At 43.0% G+C, this 26,317-nt stretch overlaps 1 protein-coding gene across 8 annotated transcripts in view; it reads left to right on the top strand.

The window, feature by feature from the left end:
- Positions 1-2,614: 2,614 nt before the first annotated feature.
- Positions 2,615-26,317, top strand: part of UBE2E1 (ubiquitin conjugating enzyme E2 E1) — a 45,806-nt gene continuing 22,103 nt past the window's right edge. Inside the window, exons 1-4 of one of the 8 annotated variants that reach the window (XM_061362688.1) lie at positions 2,615-3,082; positions 3,180-3,362; positions 5,426-5,604; positions 7,660-7,710. In XM_061362688.1, the coding sequence (XP_061218672.1) occupies positions 2,933-3,082; positions 3,180-3,362; positions 5,426-5,604; positions 7,660-7,710 (563 nt within the window). In that variant the 5' untranslated portion in view covers positions 2,615-2,932. Of the gene's footprint in view, positions 3,083-3,179; positions 3,363-3,891; positions 4,104-4,153; positions 4,246-5,425; positions 5,605-7,659; positions 7,711-26,317 lie in introns of those variants that run through there. The other 7 variants (XM_061362686.1, XM_061362687.1, XM_061362689.1 and 4 more) reach the window with 7 other exon arrangements.

Here is a 26,317-nt window from a genome sequence, read left to right as displayed (position 1 = left end):
TGACTGTTACATTTGCTCTCATTTGAATGCAGTTCCTTCCTCTTTTGGCCCAATTAACTTTATTCAAATAGCTGTGTCATAAGTCCTGAGTTTATAGCTTTTCCTTGCTACCTCACCTTGTATGACAGTTTGTCATCAGAGGACTGTGTGAGATATCAGCATGTTTATGGCTTGCAAGTGTGACATTATCAGCAAGCTGACATTAGGAGAGCCAAACAGATGACCATTTCTTTTCTGCTCCCCCACAAAAGGCTTGATGCAAAACTCACTGGAATTTGTGGAAATATAAGGGGCTTTGGCTCAGCCTCAAACAGACCAGCCAGGAATAATGCTGAAAATGTATCTGGAACTGAGATGGTACAACAGGACTAATCCCAGTCACCTTCCTTTCGCAAGAGGCTCACAGTAATTTGAATTGGCTAGCTTCTGTTGTGAATTAAGCTCAAAGCCCCAAAGGCAACTCAATTCCAGTCATCTAGCTTTGCAGCCTCATCCAAACTTGATCCAGAGGGAAAAGTGACTAATCCTATTCAGTTGCTACACTGAGCTAGTGTCACCAATTAAAAAAACTTGGGGCTCAGGGAAAATGAATAATCTGGGTCAGTCTTCCTCTGCAAGTCCTCTCCTCAACTAATAAAGGAAAGTAAGGAGACAGTGAGAGAAGGCACTGATAAGAATTAAAGTCCACTGATAAAATGCGCACACTTCACAGAAAAGGAAGCAGATCAGTGAGGTTTTGTCAAAACTCCCAAAACAGGAAGAGATTGGATTAGAGGAGCTAGGTCTCGTGTTTGCTGGAAAAAGGATCATGTTCTACATTCACTTGCAGTTCTTCAGTGTCCACATAGGGCTGAGAGGACAATCGTGGGTGGGAGCAAGGCAAGCTGCAAAAACATTTCTGGCCATAAAAGTCAGCTTCTTGGCTCCTCTCTCTTCAGGGCTATGGGTAGCACAGGAGAACAGCCCATTATCTGGTCCTAGCCATGACCTAGGAGGTGAGTCATAAAATGGGAGTTGCCACTGTAGCAGCTGCTTAAGCGATGACATTACTAGGTGCTTTCAGCAAATGCATTTTTGGGTAGGCTTCAAAGTAAATAACCACTGCTGCTGCTTATCATAATGTTACTTTGAACAGGGTTACCAAGGACTGTGTGCTGCAGAAAAGGTTAGTCTGCAGATAACCCCCTACCAAGGTTATTAGCACAATAAAGGAAAACCGTGTATGTGATATTGTAACAATCTCTAAGTTTTCCCTGCCCCTTACAATAGAAGTAGAGGGCTTTCATTATTAACATCAGTTGTCTCATTTGACTTTGGTGCAGGTTTCCTGTGTTGACAGGAAAGGGATGAAGGTTTGTTTCTGATGAAAGTGAAGATTTTCGGTTTTAAAAAAAGTTATTCTATAAGAGGTGAAATTTATGAAGCCTGGTTACCTTGCTTGGTGTCTTCTCATCTGCATGCCACCTGGCGTGTACCATGCTATATCACCAGCCCCGTCCTCCACAGCCCACTGGCGTAGTTAGGAGAATGCTGACAGAATGACCGGTTGCTGTTAAATACACAGGAGCTGAATTCTGCCCCCCTTTCATCAGTGAGGGGCATGAAGTGATGAGATCACCTGCCTTTATGTAAATGCCTGTTTTCATTACATTTATTATGTGTCTTTGAGGCTGTTGTCAATGGGAGAGATGCCAAAGCTCCACAGCTACTGAAGGGAAGGATGACCATGGCTTCCCAAGTGCTATTCCAATAGGTCAAACTGCACAGGTTGGCTCTGTCAGCAAGCTTTTGGAGGATAATTCACCGAGGCAGGCCTAACACATGATACTACAGGTGATAAAGACTGAAGAGGAAGGCTAGCAAAAAAACCCAAGAATCTCCAAAACCCCCCAAAACCAAAACAAAACCACACAAAGACCAGGAAGTGTGACACTTCAATGGAATTCCCTCTTTTGTCAGGGTGACTCTGACAGTGTCACTGGTGTACCTAGCTAATGCTCAGTCTAATGGAAGACTACGCAGCAAGTTTGTGGGGATTATATGTAGTTTGGGTATTGACCTAGGAGAAATGAGGGGCAGAAAATGGGGGAGGAGGCAGAAAGAGTGAGAATGAGGAGAGAAGCAGCAAATGCAGAGGTCCAGGAAAACAGAGGAGAGTGACAAAGACTTTTGCTGCGTGGGTGTCCTCTCCAGGGCACTTCTGGCTCAAGGATTACTGGATATAAACATTGAAAGATCAGTGCCACAACCTTGTGGTGAGTCACAAACGCGTGAAGCTGCTGTCCCACGGCAGAGAGCCTAGCATCTCCAGGCTTACAGCTGGCCTAACACCCCTTTCCTTCAGTTCCCAAGGGTCCCCAAAAGAAGCTACAGGCATCCATTACCCGACACAACCGGGGGGCTCCCGGGAGCAGGCAGCGCCTGGCAGCGTGGGGTGGGAAGCCAGGGCTTTAGGAGGAGCCCCCCTCGGCTGCCCCCTGACCTCCCAGTCGCTATGAAGAGGAAACGTCCAGCCCCGGGGTGTTCCTTCCTTTCCCCCGGGTCCCCCGCCGCTCCGGCAGCCTCAGTTTTGCAATGGCGTCCCCGGGACCCCCAAGGAGTCATGTCATGACAGCGCTCTGTCGAGGCAGAAGCCGTGCTCCTGCGGGTCACCTGGAGGTCCTCCCTCGGGAGGAAGAGCGACAATGCAAAGTCCCGTCCATTACCGGGGTGCGCGGTATTGACAGTCATTGTATTTTCGGCCACTGAAGATACCGAGCAATGCGACAGACGACCCCTCGATCGGCGGCACCGAGCCAAATGTGCCCGGGGGGAGGTCGGTGGGAACGCCGGTCCCCATTGTCCCTTCACGAGTGGATCCGGCAGCGCCGCAGGAGCACACGGAACGGGGGGGACTACGCGTGTGCTGCGGGCGGCGGGTCGCTCTGGCCAAATGGCTTTTCTCCGTTGGGTGGGCAGGGAGGGAGAGATCGACAGGCAGAGGCGCGGGGAGATGAGTAAAATGCCTCGCAAATACAATACGCCGCTGCGCCCTTCCCGCAGGCTAGCTCCCTGTCAGGGGACTCGGGAAAATAAAAGAGAGGTGGGGAAAGAATCCCTAATACTTGAACCTTCGGGAAATTGAAGGGGGTTTTTCCTGGTTCCGTTGCCAAGCCCAGGATTTTTGTTTTCTCTCCCAGCATGCGTTGATGACATCACGAAGTGCCCCTTCTTTGTGTGTCAGTGATGTCACCAAGTGCAGTGTGGGGGACAATGGAATCCTGAACTCCGGGCGAGTGGGAAGCGGCTGCTCCTGCTGCGGGTTCGGCGCTGAGCCGGGGGAGGGAAGGGAGGACACAGCTGCTGCTTTGGGGCTGAAACAGGTGAGAGACGGGGAAAGATGCCGGGGATTCCTTCCGACTTGTCCGGGGGGGGTGGGGGGGGGCGACTTCTTTGGGCTGGGCTCTTCTTTTTTACACACACCCCCCCCCGAATTCCCCATTATTGCTGAGACAGGTGAGAAGTTGCTGCTGTTGTCGAAGGAACAAAGCAGGTGAGGCAGGGAATAAGCTTTGGGGATGAAACAGTTGTAAGAATAGGACGAAAGCGAGCACACACGAGCGCACACACACACACACACACACACCCCGAAGCCTGGTAGCCCCACTCAGCATTAAAGAAGCATCCCGGGAGCTTGCCCCAGCTCCCAGCCACCTGCCTCGACCGCGTCCCTGAGGGGCTCTTGCACGGAAGCAGAAGCAGAGCCCGGGAGGGTGTTTATCCCCCCGACACCCCTGCAGGTTACTTTCCAGAGGGTCTCCATTAAAAACTCCAGTCACCCTCCGGGCGCCCCTTTCCCGCTGGAGCAGGATGGGGACACGCGGTGCTCGCGGGGACCCCCCCCCAGCCCCGGCCCCGGCCTCGGCCTCTGCCCCGCGTGAGGCAGCGGGTACGTCGCGGCCCCGCCGCCCCTCAGCCCCGCTCGGCGGTGGGGGAGCAGCCAGGGAAGCCATTGCCTGTTTAATAGTTGCTGTTGCAGCACTTCCGCTTCTCTCCCAGCGAGAGAGACACGAGTGGCCAGGCCCAGCCGCACCGAGGAGGAGCAGCCAGACACAAAGGGAGAGGTAGGGGGACGGGGCAACCCCCCGCTGCCCTCCCTGCCGGCCAGCGGGGGTAGAGGCGAGGGGAAGGGCCGGCCGCGGCCCGGCGATGGGGCGGGAGGCGACAGAGCTGGTGGGGCAGGGGGATCGCGCCCGGGGCTGTCAGGTATCGCTGTCCCCTTGGCCCTGCGGGCCCGCGGCCGGGGAAGCTCGGCCGGGCCCCCCTGCTCCCGGCGGAGGGGCGGCAGCGCTGGCGGTTCGGCGGGGGCAAAGGGGGCTCGCCGGGGGCCCTGGGGGGGAAGCGGCCGTGTTCCGGCTCCCCGGGCCGCTGCTGCCCCTCCGCCGCTCGCCCCGGGCCCGCGGCTGCCCCCCTCGCTGCCGCCCTAACTCTCCCGGGGTGCCCTACCTGCTCCCCCCCCATCCATCTCGACGCCTTTTCTCCCCTCTTGGGTGCGGACCTGCCTTTGGTACCCCACCGTGCTTGTCCTGTACTGTGCCCCCTAGGTGCTCGCATGAGACTGGGCTGTCTCCCCCCGACACCCCCAGGCATTCTCCTTGCCACCGGCCTCCCCAGGCCCTGTGCTCTCACCCTTTGTAGGCCCTGGCCCTTCTCCTCCCCCTGGCACCCTCCTCAGCACAGACCCGGTGTTCCCTTCCCCCTTTGCTGATACGTCCCTCGGTGCAGAGGGCCTCAGGGGATCCCTTCCATGCACTCGACTCCCTGCTTGGCCATTCCCATTTATTCCCCCTCTTCCTTCCCCCCCTCCCACTCCCAACACCCAGTCCAGCAGGCAGGGGTTTCCCCACCGCAGGTCACAGATCCTGGTTCGGGGTCGCCCCCCTGTTGCCAGTGATGCCCCACTTCCATTTTAGTGCTGGCGATGGTCACCCCCCTCCAGCTCCATCCCTTCCCACCTCCCCCACGTGCCTCCCGGGAACCCAAGGGACCGGAGCTGTTCCATTTTTATCTCCTACACCCCTAGGCTGGATAGTGGTGGGTGGTGATGGCTCCTCTTGTGTGTGCGGTTTGGGGGAGATTAGAAGGAATTGCGTTGAGCTTCCCTGATCCTCACAGTCGTCCTCCTTCCAGTCTCTTCTCTCATTTTGCACATGCTTTCTGAGAGGAAGCTTTAAAAGTCTTTTCCCCTCCTGATCGTCGGTGTTACTAGTGCAGAGGAGGCTACTGCTCCTGCTGCTTTGACCGTGGGGGCCTGAAGAGGAGAGGGAGACACGAGGACCCTTTAAAAGGAGCATGGCCCAAACACAGAGCGAGATTGTCAGCAGCCTTTCTCTGTGTGTTTGTGTTCACTGTTTGTTCCCCACGCCCCATGGTGTCTCCTCTCCAGGTTGGGGTGTGTGGTGGGGGGGTCGCTATGTCGGATGACGATTCGAGGGCCAGCACCAGCTCCTCCTCATCTTCATCCTCCAACCAACAGACAGAGAAAGAGACAAGCACGCCTAAGAAGAAGGAAAGCAAAGTCAGCATGAGTAAAAACTCTAAGCTGCTATCTACCAGTGCCAAGAGGTGAGGCTGCAGTCGGTTTTTTCATCAGTTTGCTGCTTCTTCTTTCCTTCTTCCTTATATTTTGCTCTGTTCCCCACTGCTCCCTTCCTGCTCCCATTCCTCCTCTCTAGCCCTCGAGATCAGCCTTTCCACATGAAGCTGCCATTGTCTCACTTTTTTCAGACTCTTGGTGCAGCAAGTGTCTGCCCAACTTCATTGCTCTCTGCTCTCTCCTCCTGCTTCTTCTTCCATCCCAAATATTTTACTGCCTTTTCTTCCTCCAGGCTGTTATTCTGTCCCTCAGTTATTTCCCCCATCTCTTCCTTTTTCCTTATTGGCATCACTTATAGGGATGGTGTAGGATTGGCATGTAGGACCTTAATTCCTTCTCTGCTGCTGAAAGCTATGTGGTTCTGAGCAAGGCATTGCATTTTGATGTCAGTTTCCCCCTCTGTAGGTTGGGATTGATCTAGAGTGGCTTTTTGCTTCTTTGGGGATCAGTTAATATTTGTGAAGTTTTGAGTTTGCTTGCTCTGTGGTAGTGCACTCGAATGCAAGTGGTGTAAGATAGCCCCAAATCTTTTCCACCAAGTATTACTGTTTTGCTGTCTGATCATCACTTATATCTAAAGTTGTGTGTATGGTTGGCTGTTGACTGGAATAAATAATCCACAACAGGTCTGCTTGTAGGCATTCTGCTCTAAAGTAGTCTGGAATAATATGTGCATAAGGAACGGATGCCTGCATAGAACAGTAGTTTCAGAACAGCTACGTCAGTCAGATTTCTTCACCTGGACAGACTCTTGGAACCACTTAGGTTTTAAAAATTATCCTTTCCCATTTATCTGTGTTTCTCCTGGTTCAACACCATCTTTCTCCAGGGAGCTAAACTGACAAATGGAAGTTTCCAGGCAAACTTGCAGTACTTCAGCAAGAACAATAAACTGCCTCACTGAACAGTTTTGCCAGGCAGCACAGAAAGGGTGTATTTGTAGGTGTTAAAAAGTGACAGGGATTAAATGCAAATGCCCTTCAATGCAACTAAGTTCTCTGTGGCTTTGTGGAATTTAGGCGGTTTGGTTATTCCAGATCTCCACTCCGCAAGTTCCCATGGCAGATGTGACATAGGTAGTGGCAAGTGGTGTTTATTATGTTGTGCCCTTAACTGTTTTAACCTTCTGGTTGTAAGCTGCCTAATATGACAGAGGCTGTGGCTCTCATGTATGAGGCAAAAGAAGCTGGCTGAGCTTAAAGGAGAAGGGAGGCAGGCTGAGTGCTGGGTGGGGAAATCTGGAGGGGAAGCCTGAGTGGCAGTAATGGGACTCAAGGGAAGGGGATGATAGCTGGTTGGGCGTTTTGTGGCAAAAGCAGGGCGAGCCCAGAATAGTCTGGGCAGAGAGGACAGGGTGTTGTCTGAACATGGTGAAGAGAGGGAGCGTCTGGAGTCCTGAGGGAAGGGACCCAGGGATGTTATGTGGTTTTTGAGGGTGAAGAGAGGGGAGAATTTAAGGAGGCAGGAATGTGCAGGAGCTTTGGAAACAGATCTTCACCTTCCTTTAAGTGTCCTTGGGAATGGTGCAGTTATTCACTCCCTTGGGGATGGTGTTTTTTCTCAGGATGGTGATGGGAAGCTGAAGGGGGAAAGGGGGGAGGCAGTTTGGCAATGACTGTTTCTCTCGCCTCCAGCAAGACAAAATTCCTTTTCAAAGTGCCGTTTCCTCCTAGCACTTGGTGCATCACATTTGCAGAGGTTTTCCCTCATTTACAGGCTGGTTGGCAGAGTGAAGCAGACAGTTTTTTCCACTGCCCCTGTGTGGCTGGCATCCTTATGGGAGCACACAACTGCGCACCTGTCTGGGTTCAGTGCGCTGTCCCTGGCTGCTTTTCTGCCAGTCTCCATTACAGGGTGCCTGTCCTGCTTAGTGTGTTTGGACTGGTGGGAGGCTGCAGCTGAGAGTGCCTCTCTCTAACCCAGTGCTGCAAACACAGGGTGACAATATGTGTGTAAGGTGTATGTGTTAACTGCTGTCCCACACAGTGACTTACCTTTGTTCCTTCTCACTTTTATTGCCACAGGATTCAGAAGGAATTGGCTGACATCACCTTAGATCCACCCCCCAACTGCAGGTTGGTGTCGATTCCTTACCTGAGGAGGGTGAGGGAAGGCAAGGGGCTGAAGTGTGGCTGCGTGTGTTGGTCAGAGGCTCTTGATAAAGCAGAGGAATGGCTGTTCAGGTGGCTACAGTACTCTTGTGAACGTTTGGTTGGCATTAGTTTCCAGGTGTGGGGGTCCTCCAGAGATTATATGTTTTGATGCAAGTTTTTTGTTTTGGGGATTGTTTTGGTTTGTGGTTTGTTTGTTTTGTTGCTTTTTTAAACAATTTGATTTTAATCTGTTACATTGTATTGTGTATCTATTTCTGAAACTCACCTATGAAGAAGAGTGTGAAAACTTTCTCCTCATTTGTTTTTTTTCTGGTTTATACATCTAATGCCTGACTGCACTAATCTTATATAAATAAGAGTCCTGCCAAGGATCAAGAGAATAGTAAAATGCTATGAGCTTTTTAGCTCAGAGTGTTCTGTTGTGAACAGTAACTTACAGTGGAAGAGAAGTGCGAATTCATCGCTCAGTGAGTGCCCTACAGGAGCACACATGTTAGCTGATGAAATAAAAAGCAGGGTTATTCTGCTGCCGTTTATGGGGCAGCTTGTTTTTAAGTATGTTTAAGAAGCTTGTACTGTTTGTTTCAAACATACAGCAGGTTGATTTCTTTCATTGCATGATGACCTGCCTGAGCCTCTTTGCATTTGGAAAGGAGATGGTACTAGTGTAATAGCTTTGGTTGTGCTTGCTCATTCAAGAGGAAAGTGGCTCTTGGTGTGGCCTGTGTTTGCTGCAGTTGCCAAAGCACCACTCTGTTCCTGTCTTCTTGCGGTGGCTGAGATTTTGAGGCCTTTTGATGTTGGCAATAGCAGAAATCAGAGAAAAAGCTGTTTATAAATAGCTGTTTAAGTTGGTCTTTTTTACTATTGAGTTTCCACCAGAAATGTACGATAAGCTTTTTATTGAAGATTTTGCTTCTGTTAGCCTGCAGGGACAATTAGCACAAGAATTAGCTTGACAGGTGCAGAGCCATTCTTTTGGTATGAGTCCCAAGGATTGTAATTAATGAAAGGAGGGATGGGATGAGGCATGTGAGTGGAGGTCTAGGCTGATATGGGGATTTTTGTGCTGTTTAGAAGATAACTGATGATCTCTGAAATCTTCAGTCATGACAGTATTGGTTTAGTGACAGTAATGACTACCTGAATATTACAGGAATTTCCAGCTTGTGGGCTGGAGGTGTCTGTCCTGTCTGCATCCTGGCTTTGTGTCAGGATGAAGTCCACATGCATTCCCCTCCTCATCACATGATAACCTGATTTTCGTGGGAAAGAAACCCAGAAGCACAGCTCAGTAACACAGTGTGACTTGCTCTCTAGAAAGGTGACTCTGAATGATCAAGGTGCTGGGGCCACAGTCTAAACTTTGCAGTACATATATTTATGTAAAACATATTTATAAATATTTCTAATGGTAAAAATTAGTTCATAGTATAAGTAATGGTAAATCTTTGCCCATAATGCAGTTGCAAGTATTCTGCATTCCTTACGACCTTCAAATGAGTGACAGTGAAGGCTGGCAATTCTTGCAAATAATATATGAAACTGGTGTAATTATTTCTGTCTCTTAGTATGTTGATAGCTAGGAAAACGTGAGTGGAGGGATTTGTGTGTGTGTATGACCCGACGAGTTTTGGTATTGTTCATCTTGGGGTGAAGTCATACTACTTCAGTAAAGACAGTGCTGAGAATGAAGAAGGGCATCTCTGCTTATGGCTAAAGAGGCTTAAATTGTGCAGTGAAGCACTGGGAGTTTGCTTCTATAGCAGCTGGTTTGTAAAAGGGTAGGCAGGTAGGCAGGTGTCGATTGCCACAACAGTGAGTTTCAGCTATTGCACTTCTACCTTTTGTGGAAAAAGACATAGAAGTAGTCAGTTTGTGAGCATGAGGAGATCTGTGAGCAAGAGACTCTGGTTGCTGCATGATGTTTGAAAGTTACCAAAATTTGCTTTCGGGAAGCCTGCGAACAGTGTCACTGCTTTTATTTATTTTTTTCTCCCTTCACATGCACATTATTAGCATGCTCAGAGGGAAATATTAAATACATAGTTACAGAACTTAGTTTAAGTTTCCTGCCCTTGTGACGTCACTTATCCTTGCCTTTCCTTTGACCCCCCCTGCCTCTCATCTCTGCTGCCTTTGTGCCCCTACAAACCTTTTTCAGGTGTCACTGGAGAGCATCCCTCTCCTTTTGGGCATCTTACTCTCTTCTGCAAGACTAATCTCAAAATTTATCTGTTCAGGGAGCTGTATATGATACCAGGTGCTGCCTGTTCTCCTGTCAGCATTAGGGGTGCCAAAGTCTCAGAAGTCAGATTTGAAAATGTATGTCTGAAACTGTATCCTGTGTTACCTTGGAAATGTCATATTCTTTTCCTACTGGGCATTTGTTCTTGCACCCCTCACCACCACCTTTGTATTTTCCCCTGTTCTGTTCTGTGCTGTGCCCAGTGTTTGATAGCAGTTCATTGTTGGCTGTGCTTTGATTTTTTGCCTCATTGCAGAGTGCAGTGGTTCTTCCAATCTTATAGCAGTAATAGGAGTTCAAGGTATTGAACACATCTCAGAGCAGCTCTGCATATATTTTCTTCAAGAAAAAGCTTTAGGTTGTAAATGATTTTTAATAAAATGGTTTTATTTTTCTTCTTATAAAACAGCACATTTAAGATGCAATTAGAAATAATGACAACCATTTGGTATTTCAGATAAAACAGCTTAAAACCAATTTAGTTTCACTTTAATTTTTGTAGGTTGCAGTGACCGTATTTTCGTGTGTGTAACCCACAGATCATCTGTCTAAAAAAAAAGCCAACCCCAAAACCCAAATCGCAAGCACACTCAGCACCCTGTGATTGAGCAGCTGTGTGGGTTTTACATGTATGTGGGTAATATGAGGGGAAGTTTATCCCAGAACTTCCTCTCCCCCTCAGTAGTTTCCCTGCTTCTGGTTTTACATAGCTTATTTCTGTCCCTCATGTGCTTACCTGTGCTCATTCCTCATTGACTGCTTCATCATCTCTTGTAGTCCTTTTGCCCTTCATGTCTCCCTACCCCGGCTGTGATTTGCTTTTATGCAGGCTCGTACAATTACTTGTACAGAGGTGCAGAATATGTGCATGAAAACACAGTCTATGTTTGGCCTGCATTCAAAGGATAGTTTTTTGAACTTGAAGACATTTTCTGAAAAGATATGTTTAATGCATGTCAGAGATTTATGGGTTCCTGATGGAGGCAATGCTATCCTCATAAATGTCCTAGTGTAGTGTATGTGTGCATTTGTCTGCTTCTGGATTTTATTCCTCTTTACCATTTTCAGTAGGCTGGCATTCTAGAGCTCTTTAACTTCTTGTCCAGAAGATGATTTGACTTCTGATATTAATACTGGCTTATGAAGTTAAATGTGGCTTTCAAGTTCAGAAGTCGGTTAGTGGCTAATATGAATTAGAGAATAATTGTTTGGACCTAAGGTGTTTTAAATTTTTTGAGTACCTGGTGATTTCTTCTCCTACTGTGTATTGTATCAGAAAATCATAACTCTTGTTTTGTAACTCAAGGTACCTAGAGACTGGTCTTCTGGTCTTCTGTATATGTTGGTGATGGAGGCGTATGTTATGTCTTTGCTTTGGGTCATGGGTGTCTGCATCCATGCCTGTCTGCAGTTGTCAAAATGCAGCTCCATCTTGCTATGTAGACAGACCTGATCTTTGTAGGTAACACACTTGTAAGTATTGTGCCAAAACTTTATTTGTATCACTGTGACAAAGTTACCAAAGCTTTAATAGAATTTAACTAAAGCCTTACATACTGTTTATTCTCTTTGTCATTACTTCGACCTCTGTATCTAAGCATCTCCTGATAATAAATCTGCTTATTGCTGTAGGGTTATGAAATAAATGTTTTCCCCTTTTAGAGATGGGGAGTTGGAGCAGACAAAAACTAAGTGATTTCTCCAAGGTCACGCAGGAAGTCTATGGCAAAGTGGAGAAATGAATGTAAATCTCCTTTGTTTCAGGCTAACTTGCAGCTGAGCTCTTGTGCTGGAACTGTGCTTATTGGTTGTGTTATGAAGCAGGGCTTTGAATTTGTGCTTTATTGGGTGTCTGGTATTGACTGTATGTAAGCGTGGTAATTTAATGTTATTTTTACCGTTAGTATTGAGGGACCAAACTAGATATTAACTATAATTAATGGTTTTTAATCTTTCTTATCCAAACTGAAACAAGTTTGTCTCCACGTGGCTCATTTAAGTCCATATAGGCAAGGCCAGCTGTTATTTAAGCAAAAATCATTTTCAGACCTTTACTGAAGGAGGCATTGCCTGCAAGGCTTGCCATTGCTTCAGAGTAAAATGCTATCACACGTTCATTATTTAAATAGTAATAAAATCCAGTTGAGTTTCCTGGCTCCTTCAGCCCACTTTGTGTAAATTCACAGAATAAAGACCAGATCTGCCAGAGAGTCTTGTGAAACTTAACTGTCAGCACTTAATAGATACATGTCTCAGTGTAGATGGTGGGGAGAAATGCTGTCCATTATAATGTGTGGAATATTAACGGTTTTCAAAACTTGGCAATGTGGAATCAAGTTTTCTTGGCTAGAGAGAAGTCTATGGAAAATGTGTGGCTCAAAGGCAGTTTTGAACTCAATAGTTTCATATGATAATTAATACATTTCATCTACATACCATGAAAGTCTGGCATTTGTTTTGCTTACATTTGTTTTCATAGTGCTTGCAGTTTTTTGCAAATGTATTTTCTTGATGCCTTCAACTCCAATGAGGCTTTAAGTGCTTTTGCTTTTAAATCTAGTGTATTATCTAAGGATGGATTGTCACTATTAAGCTGTAATATAAGTGTCACTTTTATTATTTTCAGGCTTGGAATAGCCCTTCTTGGACATAGTAATATTTTAGCATAAACTTTCTGGTCTTACATTTTGTAATTAAGAAGCTTCATCTTGGTATGACTTTATTAATGTGCACACTCAAATTATTAAATAAAGAATGATACAAATGCTTGTGTTTACTTAACTGTAGAAATAACAAGTGGAGATCATGCTTAATGAAAACTATCAGCTTACAAAGGTGGGTTTAGCACTTTTTACCCCCAACACTCCCTTGCTGTTCTGAAACAGGAGTGTTTTCTGTGACAAGTTTCCAGCCGTATGATAGGAGGGACTTTCATAATTAGTGCTGTGTGTAGTTGAAAAATATCTTTTGTCATATAAACCAGCAGCAGCTCAGCATTCCCTCCCCCCTTTGTTTGGCACGTGATCCCTGGAGAAATAACTCTTCCTTTTGAAACGGCTTATTAACTAATTTAGAGATCCTCCACAGCTGTGGATGGTCTGGCTTGCAAACCATACAAATAATACCGTTTCCACACCAGGTGAATTTGAAGTATGTGTAGGTAGCAGCTCCTGCAGGCGAAGTCCTCTGCCTGGCGTACTCGGAAAATAGCTGCAAAGGGACAGCTTCTTTATTGTGGATTTATTAGTTAATATTACAGGAATTCACCTTTGTGAAGATATTCCTGGTTTTATTTATTGGCTTCTTTTAAAAATCAGAACTGTTGTGATGGCCAGGCTGCTTGGATGCTGTGGTAGGAGCTGGCTGATGGCATGGTAGATTTTGTTTGGCACATCCCGGCTCAGTAATTCCCAAATGAGCTGCATTCTGTGCTCTTGCATGCCAAACATCAGAAAGATGAATCTTGAGAGCGGCTGTGAAATCATATCATAGCTAAGAACAAAGAGGATTGCAATCCCTTCTGTGCACACTCTCTTGTATACCACTTAATTTTATTATTTGACTTTCAGGTTTGCTGCCCTTGGAGGGCACTGTGCAACTGTGTTTAGGATGCTGCATATGTGTTTTATCTGATAAATTCTAATATTTCCTCTTGGTTATACAGTCTTTGGTTTGGTTTTGTTTCTGTTATATTCCTGCTCTGATTGTCTAGATCTTTATATTGGATATGCCTATAGCAGTGGGTTATGTGCCTGGTTTTGTTTTAAGAAATATTCCTGAGGTATATGTGCTACTTCATAGACATAAATGGGAAACAATGTGTGTGGACTGTTTATACTGTAAGGGCTTAAATCTATCTTGTCTTTTTATATGAAGACAAAATCATCCACAGAGAACTGGCTAGTCTAAGGGATTGAGAAACTGATAGGGGATGGTTTTGTGTTTGAGCACTTAAGCAAGGGAGGGTTGCTAGTGACTGAGAGCTTTGTGGTTTCTGAAGAATGGGTTGGTATTGAAAGCCAATAAGATGCAGCCTGACAAGATGTTAACTTTGGCCCCACTGTCAAAGGGGGTTATGCTGGGAATGAAGACAGAGCTCACCTGTACGGTACAAGTTGGATTAACGTTATTGATGAGTTTGTGTATAGCAAAACTTCTGCAGCTTCTGCCTGCAGCCTTCTGTAGTTGTACATGAAAGACCAGCCTTCCATACAGCACCTCTCTGAAAGTATTTAATGTACTAAACAAAAGTATCTTTTTATGTGAATGGGTTAAGAGATTATTGCACATCTGTGCAGACTTGCACACCACATACAAAGTTAAGGGCTATGCCTTTTCCACCAAAGAGTGCTTTAAACTAAGTTAAATTAATGATGTAATTTAGTCATTATAGTAGGATCTTGCCAATCTATACATTTATTTGGATGAAATAAGTTTACACTTATTTTTCCCTCTGAGGCTTAACAGTGGAGGTTTAAATACTTCATTGTTTTACAAGATGAACTAGAGAACATATCTTGTTAAGTACTATAAATAAACTACAACTGTCAAAATAAACACTGTACAGTCTGGAATTCGGAGGGTTTTCTTGTTTTTCTTGCCAGTTTGCAAATTTCAGCCACATGCAATTGGTCTTCCAAGGCATTTGTGGAAAGTGTAATGGTTACTACAGTGCATTTAATGTGTATTTTCTGTGTGTGAGGGGCTAATTGGCATTGCCAAGAGAACTGAATGCCAGGGATGGAGCATTCACAACTTCTTTGGGCAACCTGTTCCAGTGCCTCACCACCCTCACAGTAAAGAACTTCTTTCTCATATCTAACCTGAACTTCCCCTGTTTAAGTTCAAACTCGTCACCCCTTGTCCGATCGCTGCAGTCCCTAATGAAGACTCCCTCTCTGCATCCTTCAGTGCAGAATTCAGGCCTTGATTCCTCCAGGGGCTTCAACTTTTAGAATCAAAAGTAAGTGTAAACCAAATCAGATCAGTGTTAGCAGATGTGTTTTGTACTTAAGTCATATCGGTGTAAATGATTGCTTAAGAGATTTTTTGTCTTTTCCTCTGGAGCTGCTGGACTTGCTAGAAGTACAGAGAATCTTGAACTGGTACTGAGGATCCTAAAGGCAATAGTAAATACTGTGGGCTAGAGGGGACATGCTTCCTTGGGCAGACGGGCTGCTAATATTTAATGGTCTCTCCACTGTGGGTATCTGAGCAATAGATTTTTGCCAGTGAGCTAATTCCAGTGCCTGTTACGGAGAAATTAGGAGAGGGGCTTTGGGGTCTGTCTCGCTTTTTTGCCTAGGATCCTATGGAGAATTGCACACAGGAGTAAAAAGACCCCCAAACGTTATAAGTTAATTCTGAATAGAAAGTATCTTTTCACAATAGGCAAATTGACAGAAAGAAATAAAATACTTTTGGTATGGGCTAAGAACTTTGTCAGAGATTTTGGAGACAACAAAGCTTCAGGGGAGTAGTGGCTGTTATTATACAAGGAAGCCCATCAGGCTATCTTGAAGGTTCTACATGCAGTTTGAATATCTTCACTGAAATGTTAGGGTGCTAATTTAGGTGATAACTCTTACGGGTCTACTTGAAGTTTTCAAGTGGACAGTGTCTAGAATGTTTTAGGGTGTTGTTTCATATTCTGAACAAGTGTAGACTGCTCTGAGAAGTGGCCTACAAATAGGGGTGAAAGTGCAGTAGAACTAATTAAAGCAGTGACTGTTGCAGGTGGCTTTGAAAGATTGCTAAAATGCATACAGTTGTAATATAATTTTGAAGCAATTATGTCAGTATGGTAGTATACCGCAAAAGGTCATTTCTTAAGGAGTTTCTGACCAATAAAACTGATTGTTGTAATACTATATTTGTATGTTATTTCCTGTATGCCTTGGTAACCTTTTTAGAGAAGATAAATTAGGAGATGCACGGAAGCATTTATAGTTGGTGTGCTCCTTGACTTCTTTGTAAGCTGTTTATTGATAAAAATTGTCTAGTTTTGGTTTTAAGTAGTTTGGTTTTGAGTAATTTGATTAAATTGAGTAGTTTGGTTTTTAGTAATTTGGGAATCTCGTCATGTTTTGTAGTGGTCTGACTTCTGATAAAAATATTTATGCTCACTAACGCTTGAAGGACTGCGGTAGAAAGGGAGAAGAGACTGAAGGCTTTAAATAGCTGTGCTGGATAAAATCTCAAAAGATCATGAATCTGACTGGAGTTTTCCATTGCATTAAAGTTGTGGTGATATTTTCCTTCCTACTTCAGATTGAAATTTAAACGCACCCTAGTGATCTATGAAGTCAGGCAAGAAGGTATATAGTAGTGACAATAGTGACCTAGGAGATCTAGGTTTTGAACACTGCTAGTGTCAGGCCTTCAGCTGCCCTGCCGCTTGTCTTTTAGTTGCATCTCTGGATTGAAATCTCTAGTGAAAATTTAATACTTTCTTTAGAATAGCATTTTTCTGATTTTTCCATCCCCTCCCCTTATGACATTAATCAGATTGCAGGTATTGGTAAGACTGAGAGAATGAATAAAAAGCAGGTGAGGAACAAAAAAGGACATAAAACCGCTTGAGGCAGATGGTTGTTAGGTTCCTACGGAGAGCAAGATTGTGCAAGGTGTTAATGGTGACTGTAAGGGACAGCAGAGAGAGATGGCCCATCAGGGTGGCTGAAGCAGTTTTGCAATGGTGGCTGAAAGAGTTGCAGTGAAAATGGAAGCAGAAACAGACTCTTTTTCTGCTCCAGCAAGTTAGCTCTACTTTCTTACTGTTTGCTGTAAGAATCGGAAGAAATGGGGCATCCTCCTCTTGAATGAATGGGGAGGACAGTCCATGGGCCAACCTCTGCTTGGGCATGGGTGATTTTTTTAAAACATGCAAGCATGCGAGCTGCAGCAGGTTTATGCTGTGGTGCTTGCATTGCACCCCCACTTTGGAAGCAAAATATTCATATAGCAATAAAGTTAATGAGCTTACACAATGTTATGCTGTTTAAAATGCTCTGTAAATCAAGAAGGCACAACCTACTATTCCTTGAGGAATACACGTAACAGGTGCCCAACTGTATCTTTGCAGGCCTTCTTGAACCACGGCATGAGCCACATGGCTCTTGAGCCATGGATTGTCCTCCTAAAAGCACGAGTGAGATGGTAGGAGTGGGAGAAGAAAACTGGGGAAGTACTAACAAGGAAGGTTCAGAGAGAAGGAAGAGCAGATGTAGAGGGACAGGGCAGAAGGGGGAAAGAGAAACAAGCAGGCAAAAAGAGTAGGAAGGCTCCCAAATAACTTGGAACTCAGTCAATCCTGATCAAATAAACTAGTACTAAAGGAAGGAAGTTGCCAAATTAATTTGTTGAAGGTTCTGTGAACCTGAATCTCCCCAAGGAGCACATCTTGCTTTTGTAGCTATTGGAAGAGAAGCATGGCAAGAGTTGTTACTCAGTAAATTCCATAATACTAGAAATGGAGATAATCACTGAAACTGTTAAGAGATCATTTTAGAATAGATTTAAGTCCTTCTAGCCAGTAGGCAGTGGAGTTCTGGAAGTTGTTCTGCGGGAGATTGTGGAAGCAGATAGTATCAGCAAAGATATCACTCAGCGATGGACTCAACAAATTCATGGGCAACGGGTCCATAAACAGAGAGCAAAGTCAGGAATATACCCTTTAGCACCCCTAATCTAGTGGCTGTGGATGCTGTGGGAGTAACAAGGGGAATGGATTGCAGACAGTAGCCGCAGTCATCTGTTCTGAGGAGTACCTGCTTTTGCCACTGCCAAGAATAGGGCACTGAATTAGATGACTCCAAATGGTCTTTGTGAATTCTTTGAGGAGTACCCACAAAACAACCTGCCTCCCTTACCCTGTTGTCCATCTTTCCAGCCCACTAAGTTCAGTTTTTCTCCTGTTTCCTCGTTCCACTTGACATTGCTTTTAGCCACATAAAATGTTCAACTTCTGCCCTTTAAGGAACTGTTCTTTCCTCTCTTTTTATGCTTTGCCATTTAAAGCAAGCCCTTGTTTCCTGTCGCTCAGCCACTTCTGGCTTTTGTGAAGGAAAATTAGCACCTTAATGCGTTTGTGTTGCTGAATTTGGACTGTAAAATTTTCAGGGCAAAGCACTTCTTTCATTTCTGTCTGTGTTTGCAAAGTGGTATGTAAATTTCCAGCAATGTTTAAATGTTCTTTAATAATAAAGTAGGTTTAGTCCTTGGGCTTGTAGATGTCTCCCTATCCCCCTTCCCCAAAAAATGAATTTCTGCTTATGTTCCCACATTGCATTTCTTTTTCCTTATCTGAGGTAAATAAGTGAGTTGTTTTATTCAGTAGCTATTCTATTATCTTGAATATGTGATTTGGTTATTTTCCGGTTTTATGCACATCAAGGTTATCACAGCTGTTACTGTGTGGTACTACTGCATTGTAATAGGATAATGTGTTTTGAGATATATTAGTATTGTTTTTTTTTTTTTTCTTCCTGGGTAGTAGCAGAGAAATAATAAATGTGTCCAATAGCTAATCTCTCTCTTTGCTGTCTTTGTGCTCCTACTTCACCTTCCACCTCAATAACTAGCAGGACTGTAGCTGTTTGTTAGGGAAATATTAGTTAAATTGCAGAGCTATTACATGTGCTGAGACATTCAAATTTAAAGTACTTAGTATTCAGTGTGTGTACTCCTAATGACTAGAAATACTATGTTACATTGGCAGGTTTTGTAATGTATCAGGTATGTCTTGTACATTGTTTTTTCCACAGAAGATGCAAATTTTCTAGCTCATAGATTGTGTAAGCTGTACTTTCTATGTTTCTTTACAAGGTTTTTTGCTTTGCTTTTCATAATAGAGTCTTACTTAAGAGGAGATGTAAAGTTCACACAAATAATTTAGCATTGCGATTGTTTGGGTGCATGTTTCACTGCAGTGAACTAGCCATTTAGGACATATTTAATAACTGGGAAAGACTGCAAAAGAGGGATTGGATAGTGGAGCCTTTGTATGGTAACACTTTGCAGCGGGGGTGCAGTGAACTGGCAGGGTCGAGCTGTAGCTGCAGAGTAAAGGGCTGAGGGTAAGGGAGGATGTGCAGTGACCTCTCTCGTGGCTGAACAGCTGGATGGGATTTATTAGTGATTCACAGCTTGACTTAAAGAGACATAAAGAAGGAGTGCTGATCAGGGTCTGGATCTGGGAAGGAGACTTCTCTGTTATGTAGTGAAGTCTGCTCTATTTGCAGCAGTCTTCATCAGTTCGTAGTGAATGGGGTAAAAAGAGATGGAGCTAGAACTGATGGCTGAACTATGACACATTAGGAAAGAGTGAAAATACAGAGGGGGGTGAGATGTGACCCTTAAAAACAGAGAACAAGGGAAAAGCATTTTGCCAGATCCCTTTCCAGTAATAAACCTGCCAGTCTCTTGCACAGATTCTCAGCTCTCTCTGTGCTTCTTTCCTAGGCATGCTCTTGATTACAATCCAGTGTGTCCCAAGTCACAGTGTGGTGTAAGTTCTGCAAGAGAGCTAGCGTGCCTGTTCCAGCCCATGGGAGCTGGGCCTCTTTCTGCAAACCATCACAGGGTCGTAATGAGCAGTGTTGGTGTCTTCTGTTTCATTATCCTGCTGAGTTGAGCAAGTTCTGGTCCCTTCTCTTTCCTGATAGCTGCACTGATCCTTCAGCAGTAAGCCATTATATGTGTCAAGGTCTGCAGCCCATGCCTATAGGGAACTGAGGAGACAAGGTTGTCCTGTTGCCAGAAAGAAAATATTTCTGAGGAATCAAAAAATAAACAGGCAAAACTATTCTTGTTCTATTAATTTACTTGCAAATAAAGTAGCAGTGATCAGCTCAGCTACTGAATGTGTATAGAGATTTATTTCTTTTTTTAAATTGCTTAAGTGTGTGGATCACAAATCAGAGGAGTTTGATGAAAGGGAAAGAGGAAAGTGTTTTTAAATTAGTTAAATGGGCAATTGGGATAATCCCGAGAGCAGGGTAACATAAGAATTGACATTTGTCATCCTACTTTGGTCATTAGAAAAGTTTATTATCTTCAAAGGTTTCTAGTCAAGAGTATGCATTTAAACTTCACTTTGGGGAAATGAAGGCATTTGGCATGTGCAGTAGGTGAGCCTGTGTGAGCATTTATACAGCAGACAGCTGTATGCCGGGCAAATGAAAGATTCTTTGGTCAGTATTTTTACAAATCCTTTCATGTACACATTGAATGGCACATCTGGAAAGTTATCTAGCTGCTGTTTTAGTAAATGGCTTCTTTTCAGAGGGAGAATTTTGTTTTCTGGTTATTAAAATAGTAATGGAATTGTGGTGTTTGCTTAGATTGTCTTTCCTGGAACATAACATGTCATATCCTAATGACACACTAGGTCAAGTGCTGAATTCAGTCCTTGCTGGATATAGTGAATGAACTGTATCTGGAAATAAGCAGTTTTGTATGTCCCTGTTCATATTACTGGAGTTCAAGTTCACTAGAAGAATTGTGGGTTTTAATGTACAATATTTATGATTTACCCATTTTTTTCTAAGAAAGTGCTGGCACTGAACTGTGTGAGCACCTTGCTGTTTTATGTATAGCCAGTGATTTTCTCAGGTGGTTATACACAAAGAGGGTAAGCATTTCCTTTTTTTTCTTCCTTTTTCTTTGTTAATCACACTGAGGCAGTTGGATGGAAGAGGTTTTGGCTTCTGAAGGAAACATCTCTCTTTTTGTTTAGTGTTCTGAGGTTTATATAGGGTTATTCTCCAGTAGGGATTATATAATAAGATTATGAAGTTACGGTTTCTTCCCAAGGGCCACGTACGTGATCTCTGGTCAGTAGGGAGAAACTCACACTTTTGACCTTTCTGTCTCTTTGGACCCATTGATTGTTGGGCATAATGATGCTTCTGAAATGGCTTAATTGTTCCATTTGTGCTTACTCTGTTATTGCCATTTGATGCTGTCTCTCTACACACTGCCAAAAGCCCATGGTGTATTACATTTTTATTGTTATGTAAAGCAGCTGTAAAACAAACAGTGTGGTTGTGTAAGTGTATTTGAAATCTTTGCTATTGGCTACTTCATTTTTCCCCTTTATGTCTCTAGCTTTTACATTTATAGTTTTGCCACCACAGGGAGCTAATGAAAAGCAAACATATAGACTGTTTGTTTAATAATAATAACAATAATAATGCCATGCACACACTCATATTGCTTCCTTATTCATATTTATTATCTTGTTTCACAGTATAAGAAAAGCTAAGAGTTGTGCTGGGGTGTTTTTTGGTGGGAGGATTGGGGCGGTTGTCTTCATGCATTGGTTTGATTGCTGCATTCCTCCGATTTTAGGGAACTTCAACAACTGTAGAGCAAGTTAGCATATAGCAAACAAAGGCAAGTGAAAGATAAATGCATTTACAGTTAGACATTGATCCAGATGAGGGGAAGTCTGAGCTATTTTGTTATTTTTAATACTTGCGTGCCCTTAGGGAATCAGTCCTGTGTGCCTCCCTAGGACATTCACAGGATTCTGAAAGGTGATGTATTTTATGTGTTCAAGTTTCTCTCTACAAGTAGTACTGAAGAAAAGGGCTTAAATTTTCCTCTTTTTTTTGTTGTTGTTGTTGTTCCTGTACCTTTTTGGTATGTAGCAGAACTGCATGTTTCAGTAGTAAAATTATGAAATGCACGTATTTATTAAGGGTCTGATTTTCAACAGTAGCTGTTTACAGTAAGAGTACTTGTTGAGATGATGAGTCTCTTGATCATTCTTTACTCTAGTGGGAAAAGCGTGTAAAAACAGTACGAGAGCCACGAGGACAGCCTCTCACACAACTTTTCATCCATGCTGGTCACAGCTGCTAAGGCATTTTTAATAAATAGACCTTTCCTTAGTTTAAGCTAGTTTTCTTCTCTAATTGAAGCTTGCATAGCTTAGATCCTGCTTTCCACTCTATTTGGAAAGACACATGAACTCAGTCACCATTGAACCTGCCTTCTTTCTGTAGCCTGTGCCTGGGGAGGCATACGTACTTGCTGAGGGTCTGCTGTATTTGGATTAAAGGAACAGAAACAACATATAAAGATTAAAAGATACTCGGGAGGGTAATGTGTACTTGAATTTTGCCAGCAGCTAAAGGTAAATCCCTTATAGTAAGGAAAGCTCTAAATAGTGCCTTTCAATATTTGTTTTGCAGTAGGTGAATTTTCAAGAAAAAAGAAAATATAATACAGCTGCCAGACTTTAAAATAAATGAAATAGATTTTATCTTGGTTTATTCTGCCCACCATTTCATTTTGCAAATTATGAAGTAATTCGTAATAATCTACAAATTTTGGAACAGCTGTACAACAGCTCTAAGAGAACAGTGTTGCATCAGGTCTGCTTCTTGTTAGTGGTGTGTGTGCAAATAACCCTTTTACATTCACTTACCAGAATGTGGTTGTATTTCTGAGAAAGAAAAGGGTTATTTTTTCTTTTTCCTGCCCCAAATGTGCAAAAATAGCTGTATGGAAAAGAATTATTGTAAGAAGAACTTTCCTTTTCTTCAACATTTAACTTGCAGAAGTTCACAGAATACACATTTTCCAAAACTTTGAACATTGCATCACAGAGGAGAAGCACACACAGGCAAGCCTTAAGTATGGGCAAAACAGACACCAAGGACTTGCCACATTAATCCCAGTGATATAAAGGGTAAGGCCAAACTTCTTGTTACTGCAAGCAAAAGTTAGCTGGGAGCAGTGCTGTAATGTTGTGTATTCTTGTAATCATTTTGTAACGAAAAGAATATACTTCTAGGTCTGCCATTTTGGAAGACTATACTAGAGTGTGTGTTCTGAAGAAATATCTAAGCAAAGGGGTTGAAGTGAGTTAATTCTCTTCAACCTTGGCTCATCTTTCTGCACATCTGCAGAAAGTAATAGTAGCTGTTCATTTTAACTGCCACTGAACTGGGTTACTATAGCTATGCAGGCATACAGATTTTGTGTATGTACATGCATATTAGCATGTTTATAACACATGCATATATACTCAGATTTTATGTATGAAATAGTGCCTATGATAAGAATGAGTTATAAGTGTACCTTTATCACCCAAGTTTAAGGTGTATGGCATTTTCAGAAATCTCAGTCTGAATGTCATCACACTCAATTAGGAGACCTCATTTTGTATTTCACCCACCTGGGTTTCTTTTTTCCATTCAGTCCTTCTGTCAGCAAGTCAGAACTAATTGTGCTCTTGTGCCCTTGGCTAATCACAGCAGACTGGGGGTTTCACCCAGTCTTTGCTGAGTTTTGACTTGGAAAAATGAACTTCTTAACCATGTAAGAACACTTTGTTTCATAAATGTTTCATTGGTGAAAATATACCTTTAAAAGGATAAAATAAAATCTGACCCAAATGACATGTGTTGTTAACAGGAGTTTCTCTGCTTCAGAAATTCATTTTCAGGTCAGCAAAGCTGGTCACATATAGCCTTTTCACATGTAATCAATGTATATTAATGATGCCAGTGTAAAGATCAAGGATGCCATGATACTGCAAAATGAAGCATTGCAATGTAAGCATATCTTCCCTCAGGTACAATGTCGTTTCCATTAAACATAAGAACCACAGGTTTATTCCAAATGAAGAGGTTGTAGTCCTTATTGAAGTAGCATAACGTAAAAGGACTATGATCTTGGATTTCTCAGATCCATTGGTTTGGTATTTATTCTTGTGATTTTCAGTACCAAGACTGGGAGAGAGGTTGAGCCAAAGTCATGCAAATATCTTTCATGCATGCTCTATGAATACTTGACACATGGCTAAGATTTCATACAGAAACTGCCAGAATTCTGAAGTATTTTTTTTCTGCATTCTGTTTTTATTTGGGTGATTTGATGCTAGTTTCTGTGCAGCTAACTGCAGCAGTGTCTCTGTCACTAGAAGGTGAGGAAAATTGGAATTGGGCTCATTAAGACACAGTGCAGGCTGGCACTGGATCTAAGGGTCGGTAACACTTGTATTTACGCATCAGTTGTATAGCTGAGGCAATACAAAAACTGTAGTTTCTCTGGATTGTCCTTTTCTGACATGTGTTAACTAAATGGAGCAAGGTTTCTAGTGGAATTTTAACATCAGTGTCATCTGTCTAATCTGGTGAAGTCTCTCTGAGATCTACTTGCACTGCTTTATGAGTTTAATGCCTCTATGTAGATGTCCCTATGTTACGAAATATCCCTATTTTAGGAAAAGTTTTGGTTGAAGTCATGCTTGTGTTTGGTGTAGCTTTCACCTAATCAATGGTAGTTAAATACAAATAATACAGGTACGCTCTTCCTGCAAGTGCCCAGAAATATTATTGCAGAACTGTGGCATCAATCTTTTTTAAACCATTCTTCCTGACGGTGGCACCTGAGAATTTGCTTATGCTCACAGAGTAACTTGGAACTGTTGACTGTAACTGCTTCTATAACGAGGTTTAAGGTAGCATGTTGAATATGTGTGATACCAGAGGTTCAGGTAACATGACATGTAAGGTTCTCTTACTTTGCTTTTTTTATTGTCCATCTCCCTCGCTATCATCTTCAGCCATACATGCTGCATTTCATCTGGTTAGAGGTTGTGGTTGGTTGGTTGGGGCTTTTTTTCTTCCTCAAATATAGGTATACCAGCGTTGAATAGGGGACCATTTTTTAACACTTGTAGTATTTGTTTTCTCATAAGCCTCTTGCTCAGAGTTCATATGCTTTTTTACTTCCTTCTTCATCTTTGTCATATTCTCCTCATAGGCAGGCAGGTATACTCTGGAAGAATGCAGAATGAAATACTTCAGTCATTTACTTCATTCTGCACAGAATACTAGTGTAAAAGAGAATAAACTGGAAACATCTGTTTTCTTTTTCTCATACTAGAAGAACAAAGAGATGCTCGATTGAAATCAAAGGTGTCTAGTAATAAAGGAAGGTATTTTATGTGTCTTTCACACATATAAACAGTCTATGGATCTTACTGTCACAGGAAGTCATTGAGACCAAGAACATGACAGAATTTGAAATAGAATTGAGTAGGCATGTGGCTATCATGTATGTTTCAAAATCAGTCTTGTTAATTATGGTGATTTTGGAGCTATATTAAACCCATGCTCCTAGACTTAAGCAAGTTTATCTGGAGATGTTATATCTGAAAAGCACACTTTTTTGTGTTCCTTTGAGTTGAACTTTCCTAGAGACTAAAATTTACTTGAATTCTGAGCATTTATTGGAATTATTTTTGTTCAATCCCAGTTTGTACATATACAAGCATTTTTTCCCTCCCTTTGCCACATACACACATACACACCCATCTTATATCTACTGAGGACTGGATATCCTCCTCACATATATTCTGTCCCTTTCTGTGCCACTATTCCATGTATCTGTCCATATCAGCTCACCCCAGGAAGGAACATTATGGATCATGTCTGATTAGGTTGCACGGAATACCTATGGAAATGACCTACAAAGTGAGCAATAGAATCCAAAGACTTATGAATGATTAATGCCTATGCAGAGCAAGAGCCACAACATTGATTAAACTTGAGTATGCTGAGACGAGTTAAATCACTGTATTTCTGCAAAGGAGGTGATAATGGTAGCAGGTTCTTTACCATGTCTTGGTTATTTTAGTAAGTGGCACTTCAAGTTATGGAATTAATTCCACAGAGTGGAAAAATATCAGGAGTGAAGTAATAGAAATGTTAAAAGGTTTGACAATTTAGTTGACATTTATGCCTGCAAATCTCAGCAGGGCTTTAAAGCACGCAGTTCTTGTGTGTTGGGGGCAGGGAGGAGAAATATCTTCTAAATATGATAAAGTTTTTGCTTTAAAAACAAAACAAAACAGAAAAAAAACCCACAAAAAACCCCACAAAAACACAAACAAGAAAAAACAACCACCCCCCCCCCAAAAAAACCCCACCAAACCTGCATACATGGAATCAGAAAGAAAATTAAAAAATAGTTGAGCAAAAGCCTAATAGAGACAATAATTAGAAATCCTTGTGCATTAGCCAGAATATACTTGGTCTTCAGATTCTCTTATTGGGAGTTTAGGAAAGGGGACTTGAATAAATCATGTGGATTCAAAGGAAAGAACCTTAAAATGTCTTCTATAGAGAAATTCGGCTCTCTGCAGAGCTGTGTGCTTTCCTTTGTAAGGTTGTGCTCTTCTGTAGTTATCTAAGAACTACAGTCAGGTTAATGACAGAAGCAAAGCTTATTGCTTGTTTCTAAGATGCTCAGCAGCAGTATTGATTGATTACAAACTCTGGGAGTTTATTCTTCCAAAAA

The sequence above is a fragment of the Neopsephotus bourkii genome, unplaced genomic scaffold, assembly GCF_033783945.1.
Source record: "Neopsephotus bourkii isolate Nb327-2 ecotype Australia unplaced genomic scaffold, CSIRO-AGI_Nbou_v1 NB_1132, whole genome shotgun sequence".
NCBI lineage: Eukaryota > Metazoa > Chordata > Aves > Psittaciformes > Psittacidae > Neopsephotus > Neopsephotus bourkii.
This window is presented reverse-complemented; position numbering and strand designations above follow the sequence as displayed.